This window comes from Notothenia coriiceps, unplaced genomic scaffold, assembly GCF_000735185.1.
Source record: "Notothenia coriiceps isolate Sejong01 unplaced genomic scaffold, NC01 NC01_scaffold00029665, whole genome shotgun sequence".
In the NCBI taxonomy this organism is placed as follows: domain Eukaryota; kingdom Metazoa; phylum Chordata; class Actinopteri; order Perciformes; family Nototheniidae; genus Notothenia; species Notothenia coriiceps.
In genome coordinates, this window is record NW_011362366.1 from 26,572 (window position 1) to 40,136 (window position 13,565).

Here is a 13,565-nt window from a genome sequence, read left to right on the forward strand (position 1 = left end):
ATTACATTCCAGTTTCCTGCCAAAACTCAACTACACAAGCAGAATGACTTGCATGCAACTATGCTCATGACTGTGAATAACAAGAACCAGGAGATGGACTGCAGATAGGAAAGCTCATGAAAAAATTAAGGTTTATTGAAGTTTAAGTATTGCAAGTTGCATACAAGGATGAATGTGGTTTCTTATCCAGCATTCATGCTCAATGTTCAGACATGATTGTTAATTCCACTTGAGTGGTGTAAAGGAAATCTTTCTGATGTGCTATTTAACATGATAAACACCACATTTGCTTAAATTAGCGCTTCGTTTAAGTGAAATCTGAGTAATGTCAAGATCATTCTCAGGAGGCGCCGACATATATTTGAAGTAAATCCCACAACTGAAGCAGTTGTAGGGCTATTCAAAATGGTATCAGACCCCAAAATTATGCTAGTCACGAACAAGTAGATAATTTTTAGCAAATGGAATCAAGACATCTATGAAAAGACAAAACACTCAAGCTGATTAACATGTCACGCTAGCAGCCGGGTTCTCACTGACGGCATTATTCTATCCTTCGGGTCCGAACTGAAAATGAGAGCATTTAAAAAGGGAATCTCTGACGTGGTGAAGGCCTTGAGCAGTGAACAATCATCATTGTAGTGTAAATGTCTTACACACATGGGGAGATGCACTGTGTACAGTTAAGAATGGACATTCAGGGAGCGGGACCTTTGAGGTGCTGGATGGGGAGCTCTGGGCTCAAACACAGGAGTAGAGTGAGTTGGGAAAGTCATTATACTCGAGTTTATCTTCATCTGCTGACAGCAGCAGTCAATTATCACTTCCATTAGAACACAGTAATTGCACCCGCCAAATCATAGTCTAGAACATTTCTGAAAATGGTCAGAGTTCAATTGGACAGTGTGCTTTAATTTGACATTTTAAATATAGAGTGTTGTGAAGAAATGTCCCAAGGCATTTGGATTTTGCACTGAGCAGTGGTACATTATGTGGCACAAACAAACTCCATCTGCATCTGAACGCCTCCGAGTACACGTTGGCACTGCATATAACAGTTGTAAATAATTAATGTTATGAGGAATTAGTCTACTTCCTGTCTGCATCCTGTAACCAGGGACATTATTAATAAAGCTGTATAGCTGGAACCTGTGAAGCTGTCCTGGCACACCAAGAGGCAACCTGGGTAAAAACCTGTGTTTGCAGGTGGTGTGAATTCATCAACACAGGAAGTCTGTCCTGCGACTGCAACCCTGCTCACAACAAGATTTACAACAGTACTACTGCTTTGATGTGACAAGGTAAAAATCAAGCTATTTATGCACAAATTGGCAATACATTTAACTATTACAAAAAGTAAAGATAAAGGCATATGATTTTAGAGCCTTTCAAAATGTGCTCAAATAAACCAAAGTACAAAACCTATTGTCGACCAAAGAGAATCTCCAGTGTAAAAAATAAGATTGTTACTTATGAACATGATTCAGCAGTAACTGGGTTAGTTTAAGTGTTATGGAGGTTATATTAGCATGTAACAAAGGCAGTTAACAAATAACCTCGCATTAGTGCTCAACTTTGAATTTAAAATCTGAATAAAGCACATGATGAAAGCTGACATGTCACATACAGTAGAGGATTTCTAGAAACATACAAAGGCAGTTTAACGCCTGGGTGTGCATTCCTTAGCACACACACACAAAACCCACACACACCAGGCTCTGAGGTGTCTGGAAGGTAGAGATAGGGCTGTCTCCATCAGCCTCTCCTCCTACCCAGAGGACCTAATCAGTCAGTGAATACACGTAAAATGGAGGCTGTCATCTACCTCCAGCCCAACTGACTCCCTGTTGACACTCTTCTCCTGCCGCTGTCCTCCAGAGAAGAAAAAAAAGATGGATCCTCCCCCATAGCTCCATCCTTAACCAAGATTTCCCACATCATATTTTCTCAGCCGAGTCCTGTTTCTCGGTCTCCTTCACAACACAGCTTAAATACATCCTTTCTCTCTCCTGTTTAAACAGTGTTTTACTTTTTCATTACATATGCTCCCAGGGGAACTGAACGTTTCCATTTTTCAACTCTACATATGATTAATGCACCTCTGTAGAAGTCTCTCCTCTGTGCTTTATCTAGAGCCTTCCCGCCTTCTTGCGTCAGTCTCTCCTTATAGTTGCTAGAGACAGATGGAAATCAGGGTAATGAAAAAACACTGTGACCCTGACCCTGATAACCGGTCAGAGCCATTCGTCATGGCAACAACCTCGGCTCTTTGCAGCAAAGCAGCACATAATTGGTCCTAAAGGGGAATCGCCTACACCTGGAAATGCCACACTGACATGGGTTAGGCTAAGGGAATGCCTGCACTAAAATGCATAAATCTTTCATATGCCTTTCACATACAGCAGGATCTATGATGGCGTTTTGAGGCTGTTTCGACAACGTTTTCTGTCTCCTCTGAAATGCCAATTTAACATGATTTCCCTGTTACAACAGAAAATCAATAAAGGTGTGTATTACTTCAATCACTTGGTAGCATGTAGGTCAGACAACTAGGTTAATTCAACAGTTGTCAGCCAGTTAAACATCCTTTAAATCTTATAGGAAATAGTATCATCACTTATTTGTTCTTAGTTGTGTTATAAGACAGTGTTAAATCATATTTCCCCTTTCCAAACTACTAATGTGTTGAGATTAATTGGAGGGAAAGTGTTCTATTGAAGCGTAGTTTTTGTTTAACATTTTAACTTTTTGTAGCTGGCAATTGAAAACATGACAGGAAAATATATAAATATATTTATCCTTTTTTATAATTTTGCTAGCTTAGAGTGGGCAGACTGACTCATGTGCACACAATAAGAAACAAAAGATAACATTTTTAAGAGGAAAACAATGACATGGTTGGTTTATTTCTTTTCTGGGGGGTCCCTTTGAGAATGAGGGCGATATTTTTTGTTGTTTTTGAGATTTATTACTGTTTGTTTGCCATTTTGGAGCTTTATGACTCGGGTGCAGCCACTGTGGAACTGCAAAATGGTGCAAAAGAGGGTGTGAGTGCAAGTGTGTGTGTGTGTGTGTGTGTGTGTGTGTGTGTGTGTGTGTGTGTGTGTGTGTGTGTGTGTGTGGGGCGTACGTTTGTGTGTGTTAGAGCAGCAGAGAGGTGGGCTGAGAGGATAATAAAGAGAAAATACAGGGCTGATAGTGAAGAAGGTAAAATATAGAGGACAGGTTGATTCAGTGAGAAGGAGGGTAAAAGAGAGAAGCACAAAGGAGAAAGAGTGAGAAATTAAGGGGAGGAGTGTCAGTGTTCTTTGTGTGAACAGATAAGAAGGATGAATGCATGCAGGTCAGTGAGTGGTGGTCAGACATCATCTGATTGGGCTTTATCTCTGTTGGAACCAGATCAGCCTTTGAGAGATAACCCTTTTGTTGTTTGCCCTTGTCTCCGTGTGTGTGTTTCACTGTGTGTTTGTTTTAATCAGGGGGAGTTTGGTACATTGACACAAGGTGACATGGACTAAGTGCACAAAAGAAAACTGGTTATTGACAGACATCTGGTTGAGGCATATAATCTTAAGATCATACGCACTCCGATCACCTGAAATTAATATTGACATGCAGATTGTCCCCTACAACATTTAAAACTCAATACTGGCTGAAATGAGTTAATAATAATAATAAGTAAATAACAATAATAACTGTTGAGCTGTGGAAAGAGACCTTATTTACGAATTAACTTGAACTATTTGTATACTTTAAGTCAGATTTTGAGTTAAATTGCTGAGGATAAAAAGACACAATGATCTCTTTCAAAGTGCTAAGATGCATGTTTAAGCCCGTTAGAAAGATATACTATAAAAGGCCAATAGCAGTTTACATAGCTGTGTCCCTCTTAACTCCATAAACAGATAAGGATAGTCAGATTGCTTACATCAAAAGAAATCCTTTAAATGCAATAAAGGGACAGTAAACAAGACGGTTTAGGTGAGTTTTAACCCTCTGATTCTCAATATTAAATTTTAATTAACTAAGGAAGGAATCAAGACACTATATACAGTAAGTAGGAACCTGAATCTTGCACTGAGTATTGGACGAACATCATATCAGAAACACCTTTTAATATAATAAAATAGTCGATAGCACCACAGAGTGTAGCACCTCTTTATACAGTAGATAAAAAGTGCGAGTCTAAAGTCCACCTCAAAGGACTAAAGAGTGATTGTGCTTTGAAAGACTCAATGTTCTGTAGATGTTTAAAGTTGCTGTATTCAGGCCAAAGTGAAAACTGTGAAGCGCATAATGTACTACAAATGTTTTAGTGAGTCCCCTCAGTGCATGTGGACCATAATGAGGTTTTATTCCAACTGAATGACTCTATCCATGTTTGTTTGACATTCATAAAATAGTTGTAAAAACATAGTTGACGTTTTGTTATTCACAATATGTTAAGATGCCAACATAATTAACCCACAGTATGTCCTACAAAGTGTCCCTGACAATACCACAAAGGGCTGCCCAAGCAATAGTGACGCAATTATCCTTTGCCCCCCTCCAAAACAAAAAACAGATTAAAATACATCAAAAAAGGGATTAAAGAATCTGCCGACACCCTTAAACCCTTCAAAGGATGTCCAACTCTATCAAAGGATGAGCATGCTAAAATGTGAGGCGACACACATGACACGTGAAGAGTGTCACTTTATCATTTCTACTTCTGTGAGGAGGGAGAAATTAGATTTCAGCGAAACACGATATGAGAGCAAAGCGATGAGGGGCCTGGGTTATCTATAAATACCACAGATGCGAACAGGTGAGAACGAAGGGGGGGGCAGACAGGAGCAGAAACAGAGGAAAATTAAGACTGAAATCTGATACACTCGAATAGTCTCATCTACATACTTAGAGGTCAGAAAGGCAAACAAAGAGACTGCAAGATAGAGTGTGAGAGACAGCAAAGGGGCTGAATTAATTCCTTCTCTCATTTGGGGGTTTCCCTGTTTAGCGGGGGTGAGATGGGGTTCACCTCCAGCAGTTCCTAAGGGGAGGGGGTTCAAAGCGTGCGGGGGAGGAGGGACAGCTCTGTTGGGGAACAGCAGACAGTAAAATGGGATTTCTTCTATACCCTTTTTTTTCTCTTACAGATACTCAAACTGAATACATAAGATTGAGCTCCACTCGGCCACACTGTCTTCTTCTTCTCCCCCCCACCTCTTTCTTAGAAGAAGTGGAGGAAGAAGAATTGGTGCGATGAAACCCTCTTTAATGGTCACACAAATGTCACTGTGTGCTGTGTGCTCTGCATGTGTTCTGAGGCTGCTTGTGTTTCCTCAGTATCTGACTGTGCACACACAGGATCAAACACACAGAGGCAGACTGGATGACAAAGCCAGAGCAAAGAGGAAACACAAGGCAGAGAGAGACTTCAAAGCTGGGCAATTTAGAGAATAAAACATGTCCTAACAACCACAATACCCTATTTTAATTAATGCATACGGTAATCACCACCGAGAAAGGAAGATAAAGCTGTTTACATGATGTTATAATGTAGTGTCCTCAGGCTGGTTTATACGCAATGTAGTTATGTGGCACATTTCTTACATGTTGATCTTTCTTTCACCTACTAGGAGTTTGTGTTAACATGTGTCCTACTATCCTAGTCAATGACTCTCACATCCCCCACAAACACATTGTGCATATTTTAACACCGTCAAATAAGGAACATGCAGAGAGCAGTGGAGAGGTGGGGCTGTGAGGCTGAGCGCTGTGGCGATGTGTGGAAGTGCTCCTCCACAAGACTGAGCCACACGTCTCCTAGCAATCAATCTCAGATATTACCCCGGCATTTGTCAGATATGCTCCCTGCCACGCCAGCCATCCGAGACTCATTCCGTCATTACATCTGAGAAGTCACGCCCACTCCGCCCCCGCCTGCACCATCGTTCCCGGGTCTGACGGCGGCTTAATGGCCTTCTCTCTCAACACCGCAATTAACCTTTTTATTGGCCACCTGCCAGCCAGCTGAAGATACATCAGCTGTTGTGCATGTGTGTGTAAGTAGAGCCATAAATGCAATAGCTTTATTGTGTTCAACACTTGTGCGCGTATGAATGTGCACAAAGCCATAATGTTAATGAATTTCCATGTGAAAAGTGCGTTTGTGTGTGTAATAGCTGACACATTTCACTTGCTCTCCCATTCAAGCAGAAATTGATTGAATCTAAAAATCCTATCGTGGTTGACCCAACCAGATGCAGCTGGCTGTGAGCAGTCTTATAGCAGAACTCGTCTTGGCACACAATCTAAAAACGTTCCCTCGGCATCCCACATCGATGCAGCAGTGATATTAATGAAGCGCTGGGATGGATTGTGTTCAGTTCAGCTGAAAAGACTTGGAGATGCACGCGGATATTACGAACACACAAACGTTTTTTTCTTTTGTGTGCGTAGACAGTGAATAGCCTACCTTTTGTCAAGGAAAGTCGGTCACGTAGCACATGCTGCTAAACAAATGACGCAAAATATATTATCAATCACTCAGATGGTAATAAACTGCCTCATTAACTTCTTAACCTATGAGAAGAAACAGAATCAGAGTCAGACATTGTCTTCACACAGGCACTCAGTATCCGAGAGCCTTACACTGTACTATCCCATTGTCAACAAGAGGCCTCTCTTTAGCTACTTAAAATCTGGCAGAGCCCTGCTGAGCAGAAAGCACACAGTAAGTGCATTCTGTGGCTCCTCCAGCTGCAAATTGAATTTCAGACACAAAACACCTAATAATCCCACGTCACTTGCTGTTCCCAAACTGAACAAGGTCACATTGTAGGACTAGTAATGGGGGGGGGAAAGCAACCCTTTTACAAGCATTTATCCAGAAGAGCAATGCATTCATGCTCCAGCAAGGTGAAGGATTTGATGGTAGAGAAAGTACAAATGGCTGAGGAATTCAAGGACATAAAACAATCGTCAAGACAAAGAAAATCCTTTTCACAGCTACAGATGTTGTGTGGGTGTATATTTTTTCACATAACGTGAAGTAGAAAACATGTCAAAGGAATGCTTGGAGAAATAAATCTTTATACCACAAAAAGTCTCACATTGTTATCACATCAGCCGTGGAGGTTAAGTTTTCGGCTCGTTTTGTGTCCGTTTGTCGTTCAGCAGAATTAGAAAAAAACAGATTTTCATATAACTTGGTTGAATTGTGACACATAGGCCAAGGAACAACCAATTACAATGTAAGATTGGATCCTCACAAGACTGATGATTACAACAGTTTTGTTCATTTTGTGATATAAGGCATTTTTGCATGCTCATTTCAGCGATGGTGCTGTATTCATGTGGGGTAAGGAGAATTGGGAAAAAAAATTCCAAGTTGTGTAAACAATGCATTGTTTACATGATCTGAGCTATGAAATACAACAAATATTCTTTGCTCATGATAACACAATTGGGAGGGAAAGAAATGGCCCAACTAGGGAAATGAGACCATCAAGGAACATTCCCAATTGATGACAAATATAGGGTTTGTAAAAACAATTAACAACTGAAGCTTAAGTTTAACAGTGTGTTCAAGTTGTACACAATACATTTGTAACACCGGGTCAATCTGGCAGCCCTTACCTGCTACTGAGAGACGAGCCGTCTGGCTGGAAATGGACCCGAGGTTGTCGATGGTGGCAACACACTGATAGGTGCCCTCGTCAGGCTTATTGTGCTTATTATGGGCGACGTGGGTGAAGAGCAGCGAGCCATCGGGAAGTATGTTTCTTCTCTCGTCTGAAATCAGGCTCATGAAGGTTCCGTCTTTCTTCCACTCTATGCGTGCCGGCGTGGCTGCGTCGCTGTGGGCCGAGCAGTTGAGCAGTGCCGAGTTTCCCCGGATGGTCAGAGTGTCCTGGGGCTCCACCGTGAACCAGAAGGGGCTGAAGGGCTGCGCTGCTGAACCTGGAGGGACACAGGGGAGGAGAGTTATGAGCTGGGTGCTCTTCACTGACACTAGGTTATGCTTTAGAACAAGACAGCTTGATTTTATTTCAATACTGCAACCTAAAAGCTTCAGCATGAGGTGTTGTACTACTACATAAAACTCAACCATGTCTGTGTAAATGCTTTAACATATACATGTATTATGCAGTGGAAGATTTAAGAAGAAGCTGTAAAATAGTGACAATCACATTGAAAAACATTGGACTACTACTGAAGCTACTTTTTGAGTTCAAGTACACAGCAGGTCAGAGCAAAACCACAACTTCTCGGACACCACTGACTTTGAACAATTTAAAACCCACTCACACAAAATGTGCCAGTGGATAAAGTGAAAGGGCACCACAGGACTCCAAGTGGCCCACACACTCAATTAAATGTTTTAGAGCAAAACATATTTTTGCTCATTCTATCTTTTCACCCACTGTGCTTCATTCGATCCAAGAAGCTCCAAGAGGCTTATCATTAAGAAACCACAAACCCCGCTGGAATTGGACGAGAGGAACTGACAAATTTAACCCAGTCTAGCCTCCCTGGCAAGTTAATATCATGTCTTGCTTTATTATAAGTAGACAGTGCAGCGAAGGAGTAAACACTTTGGAATGCGGTTGCCATTTCCTTCCTGGAGCATAAATGGTAACATCGCACTGACATGGATAGTGCCAAAGTCAGTAAGTAAGTGCGATTGCTTTGCATTTGTCCTCATCCATTATTCAAGCGCTCCCAACCTAAAAGTCACAGTGGTATTGTTTAGATAAATAACACCAATTATCAGTTCTGCAGGGATAGAGAAGGGCTAGAAAAATAATTAAGAGTGTATGAAGGTATTTTAATAATGCAGCGAATGTTGTGAAATGAGTTGCTGAATGTTAAATGCAGTTTAAAATATGCCTGCTCTCTTCCAAGGAAATGGCACGTCTCCAGGGGATAGCTAGACCAGAAAGATAGGAAGACAGAAAAGAGAGATGCTATGTCAATGGTTCAGCTATTTTACTACTAGGAGGTAATTTCTCTACCTTGCGCCACTAAGTCCCTAGTGTGAGATCCGAAGAGAGAAGCAATTTAATGCGTGGTCCATTATGGTGGCAATACGGCTGCTTGTCTTCAGTGTTCTTAGTTCTCTTGAAAGCACAAACAATTACAGCAAAACTCTGCAGAAAATCACTGAATTGAATAGGTATTTTCCACTTTCACATTATGGAATAGAGCCAAGACAACATAGCATTCCAACTATGATATGCAATAGTCTTTACACTAACTCTAAGATGGAGAAGACTAGTATAGAGAAAGGGAAAAGTTTGTCCTTCTTAATGGACAGTATCAGACCTTTGTAACACTGATTAGAAAGGTCCATTCATCTGAGAAAAAACTAGAAGCGTATCTTTTTCTTAGCTGCTTTTAAATCAGTTAATATCCCGCTCTAGGTCGGCCTCAGACAAGCCCTCGAACGTTGCTTCCAGTCATCCCGGTTCTCCATACATCCGGCCAGTTCATTGGTACTTTGTGCTCCTGCGTCATTCTTGAGAACGTCCAGGTATGTTAGTGCGGGACGTCCTCATGACCGATGCCCGTGTGTTGGTTCCCACAGCACCAATTTGCCGGCTGGCAGCTCTTGATGCCTTTGGCAATGTCCTGCTAGTCTCATTCTCCTGGCTGCAATTTTCTCGCTCACCCTTGGTATTCCCTCGTACAGGATCTTGTTGGTTACATGTACACTCTTGTTGATGTTAAGTACTGCTCGCAACATTCTGGTGAAGCATCCGTCTAGAGACTTTTGCATGGTTGGCTTCAGGGTCCAGCATTCACTGCCATAGAGGAGAACAGGCTCTACCGTTGCATAGAAGAAGCTAAGTTTGATTTGACCAGGGAGGTTGGAGTTCCATAATAATATGTCAAGTTTCAAATCAGACTTTACTGCAAGTAATGTAGCTTTGGGCTAAGAGCAGGTAAAGCAACATTTCAACAAACCAAACATTATTAGATCTGCAAATCCAAAGACGCTACAAGTGCTCAATCATACAATATTTTATTTTGAAAATCCCTTCAGGCAGAAGTGGATGTGAATAAAAAAAACTGTTGGAAAAAAGATATACCTCGCTTGAACCAGATTAACACATTTGCAAGTGTCACTATTAGCAGCAAGAGTATTTTTCTTTTGCTGATTTCAGAAAATCGATGAATTCAGCACGGCCTAGTGTACATATTGGTCAGAATGTGACCACCAGATAAATGCATTACACTGGTAGTGTACATGACAGATGGAGAGAGACCAAAGTGGGGTAGCAGTGGGGAGATTTGTCACTCCTACAGACCAGAGGCACCAAGCTTAATCATCTCTGCTTTACGCTGCTGGAACAGTGGGTGTGTGGGTTGGGCAGAGCTTCCAGGCTCCAGTCTGGCTCCTTTCCAGTCAAAAGACCATCTTCAGCCACTCTCTATCAGAGGAGAGAACGAAGGGGCTTGAGGGTCCTGCGGCATCCTATCAGAGCCAAAACAGCCGCCTTCAGCAGCTTTTTATCCCCGTCATAGGAGCAGTAGGGAAGGGCTTAGCTTAGCGATACTGTCAAACAAAATGGCGAACCATCTGTTTTCCAATGCAGACACAACATCCACTGTCAGCAGAGCAGGGCAGTGAAGAGACCAGTGTGGGGGTGTGTGTGTGTGTGTGTGTGTGTGTGTGTGTGTGTGTGTGTGGGGCTGATGTGCTCAATTACACAAACAACTCTTTTCACATAATAGATCCTGGATTGACCTTTAATACCAGAGTACCAGTTAAACACACATGCCAACTGACAAGAGAGTTGAAACCACGATACCCCTGGTAATGGTCAAAGTCCAAATTCCAATAACATAGGAACGTGCACTGCGCAAATATCAACTCAGGCCTCTGAACTTCAACCATCAGCGATTGCACTAAAGGAAGAAGCTGGAAACCCATGTCTGTGGTTAAATTAAAAGGTTAACAAGCCCAAACTGTCATTTCAGTATGAGTGTGAGGAAGAAAAGCAGGCAAGCTAAATGAGCCGGATAAGGCCAATATATCAGTGAGAAGCAAGGATATCCATCAGCAGCGTTTGATTGAAAAAAAACTCACTACAATAGTCAAAAATATGTCACCAACTCAGACTTTGGCAAGCTTCAACTTTAAGATCAAAGCCAAGGAAAAACAATGTTTGGCAACTAACAAGGTTGTGAGTGAATAGAAAAAAACGCTTCAGAACAAGCTACGTTCTCTTGATGTTTTTCAAAGTTTTCAGTCAAAGAAAACGTGTGTGTGAAAAAAAGTGTATGTTCTCATTAAAGTGCAAGGGAACATATCTAACTGAAACAATGTAATAAAATTTAGAAGTAGAAGAAGTGATTTGTAAAACAGGAAATTGTTGTCTCTTCTACAGAAACTTTTTGATCTCATAGAGTCATCAACTTATGCACAGGTGTAGATGACTGCAGCTTACGCAAAGTACACCTTAACATATTCATTTAAGGTGTTTTAGGCGGTTGCAAAGGAGAACGCACACATCTTTATGCAGGGATATAAGACAATTAAAACACTGCAGGCTTTTAACAGCTGCAGAGTTAAAGAAAGAAAGGGGGTGTCAGAAACCACATTACAGTGTGCCGTCTAATGTATTCAGACCCAGCAGTGTGGGAGACCCCGTTTGTCTTTGAGAAATAGAAAGCACCACACCGGGCAAGCAGTGAGAATGAGGTAGAGGCGAGCAAGGGGCTAGAAAATGAGGTTGTCTGCTTGATAAGTACGGGCCGTTACCTCTGTCCCAAATCCACTTTGCTCAGCAGTCATAAAAGGTTTCGGAGCCCAGCTTAAGGTGGTGCCATGATATGCTGCCTTGCCCTGTCTCGCACAGTTTCTCCTCTGCTCTCAAAATGAGAGAGACAGAATGGAGACGCAGTGTTTGTGCTGTATTTCCTATCCTGAGCCAACATTTTTTTTTAGATGTTACAAGCAGTCTTGCGAGGTAATGTTTTCACAACGTGAGTAAGGTAGTGTTGCTTGTTGGCTTACAACCATTCTGTCACAAGTAAACTTGAAAAAAATGGCTAACAACATGGATACGTGTATTTGTTTCTGAACCTGCCAATATCCAGTTCAAACTCTTGCACAAATATACACAGTCAGTCTCTAGTAATATCCTAGAAAAGGCAGTAAAAAGGAGTGTTCTCCACACAAAGACCCCCTGTTCTCTCCTTTTCTAACCTTGGCTCAGCAGGAAGCCTCCTCCCTCATTGACCCACCGGCTGAGAGCAGCCATATTGACTACCCTCCTTATTGAGCCGCTTGTGAGACAGAGCAGACCACTCTCAAGACCAGTCACCTTTTCAACAACAGAGCCCCTTATGTGGCTTAGACTTAGGGACAAGTCAAACACACTTGAACGGCATTTTGCAACCATTGGAAAATGGCAATAGACTTTAAAAGGCTATATTGTATTAAATATATTCTTATTATCAGTTAGAAATACACACTGTATTTCCTCTGTATAATGTGTCACTGGATTTCTGATCTTTTAAAAACTTTATAAGGGAGACAACCAACCGAGTATAAAATCATTAATAGCACATCGAAGATAAATGGGAAAACCTTCAACGCCAGTAAAGATAAAAGGGCGGGGGGTGATACTTTGCAATAAACCAGAGCAATTCATTCACTGAGCTGCTGCTTCTCTGTTATTTTCCATCCCCACTGTTTGTCCTTCCAACCTCGGCGTCAGGGTCGCTTTAATGACACTAATGGAAACGTTTGCCTACTTTTTCCCCTCCTTCATCTTTATACCTTGATTCTGTCCCTGCAGAATCCTTCATCTTCCCATCTCACCAAACCCCCATCCAAAGCCCATCTGTCACCAAGAAACACCTCAGGGAAATAAGAATGATCTTGAGAGCAAGTGTGCAGGGACTGTGTCTTTAATAGAACTGCAGCTAACTTTCTTTATTTGAGGTATGTATCTATTTGTGGAAAAATGAGAAAAGGTGATTAAACAGCGGTATCCTTGAGGTTGAGTGGCATGTCAACGCGGGTAGCATACTGCTTTTCATTTGTTAAAACTGACACTTGACTGGGCACTTGACTTGAAATTGAAGTCAAGATTTGAGTATAGTATAGAAAGAAATGAAGATTTCATTACCAGGTTAAGAGAAGAAAGGAAAAAGGTGCCTATTCATCGAGATAGATTAGTGTCTTCAATACTACAAATACATTAATCTCTTTAAATGAGTCTTGAGAAATATAAGGACCCATTTACACGGGAACACAAACGAAACAAACTCAATATCAAAAAAGTCTTCCGTTCACACGGATACGGCTCAATAAACGTGTCCCTTCACACAAGACCGATGCTGGTTGCCGTTCTGTTTATTCTCCGCGGTGGATTTAGCAACAAGTAGTTCATGTATTTCTCCATGTCCACTTGTTGCTGATGGTTGTGGTAGAGGAGCAGTAGATGTTGCACTAACATCTGTAGCATGGTAGCAGTAGCAGTAGCTACTGACCATGCTACAGCAGTGAGCAGCACACACACACACACACACACACACACACACACTCTCTCTCTCTCTCTCNT

At 41.6% G+C, this 13,565-nt stretch overlaps 1 protein-coding gene across 1 annotated transcript in view; it reads right to left on the reverse strand.

Moving 5' to 3' along the window:
- The window catches only part of LOC104959000 (neogenin-like), a gene marked incomplete at its 3' end in the record, with an annotated part of 31,457 nt that extends 19,200 nt beyond the window's left edge, over positions 1 to 12,257 (reverse strand). Inside the window, exons 1-2 of the mRNA XM_010786843.1 lie at positions 12,203 to 12,257; positions 7,624 to 7,947 (exon numbers count right to left, since the gene is read on the reverse strand). Coding sequence (XP_010785145.1) covers positions 7,624 to 7,947; positions 12,203 to 12,257 — 379 coding nt within the window. The remainder of the gene's footprint in view (positions 1 to 7,623; positions 7,948 to 12,202) is intronic.
- Between the last annotated feature and the right edge of the window lie 1,308 nt (positions 12,258 to 13,565).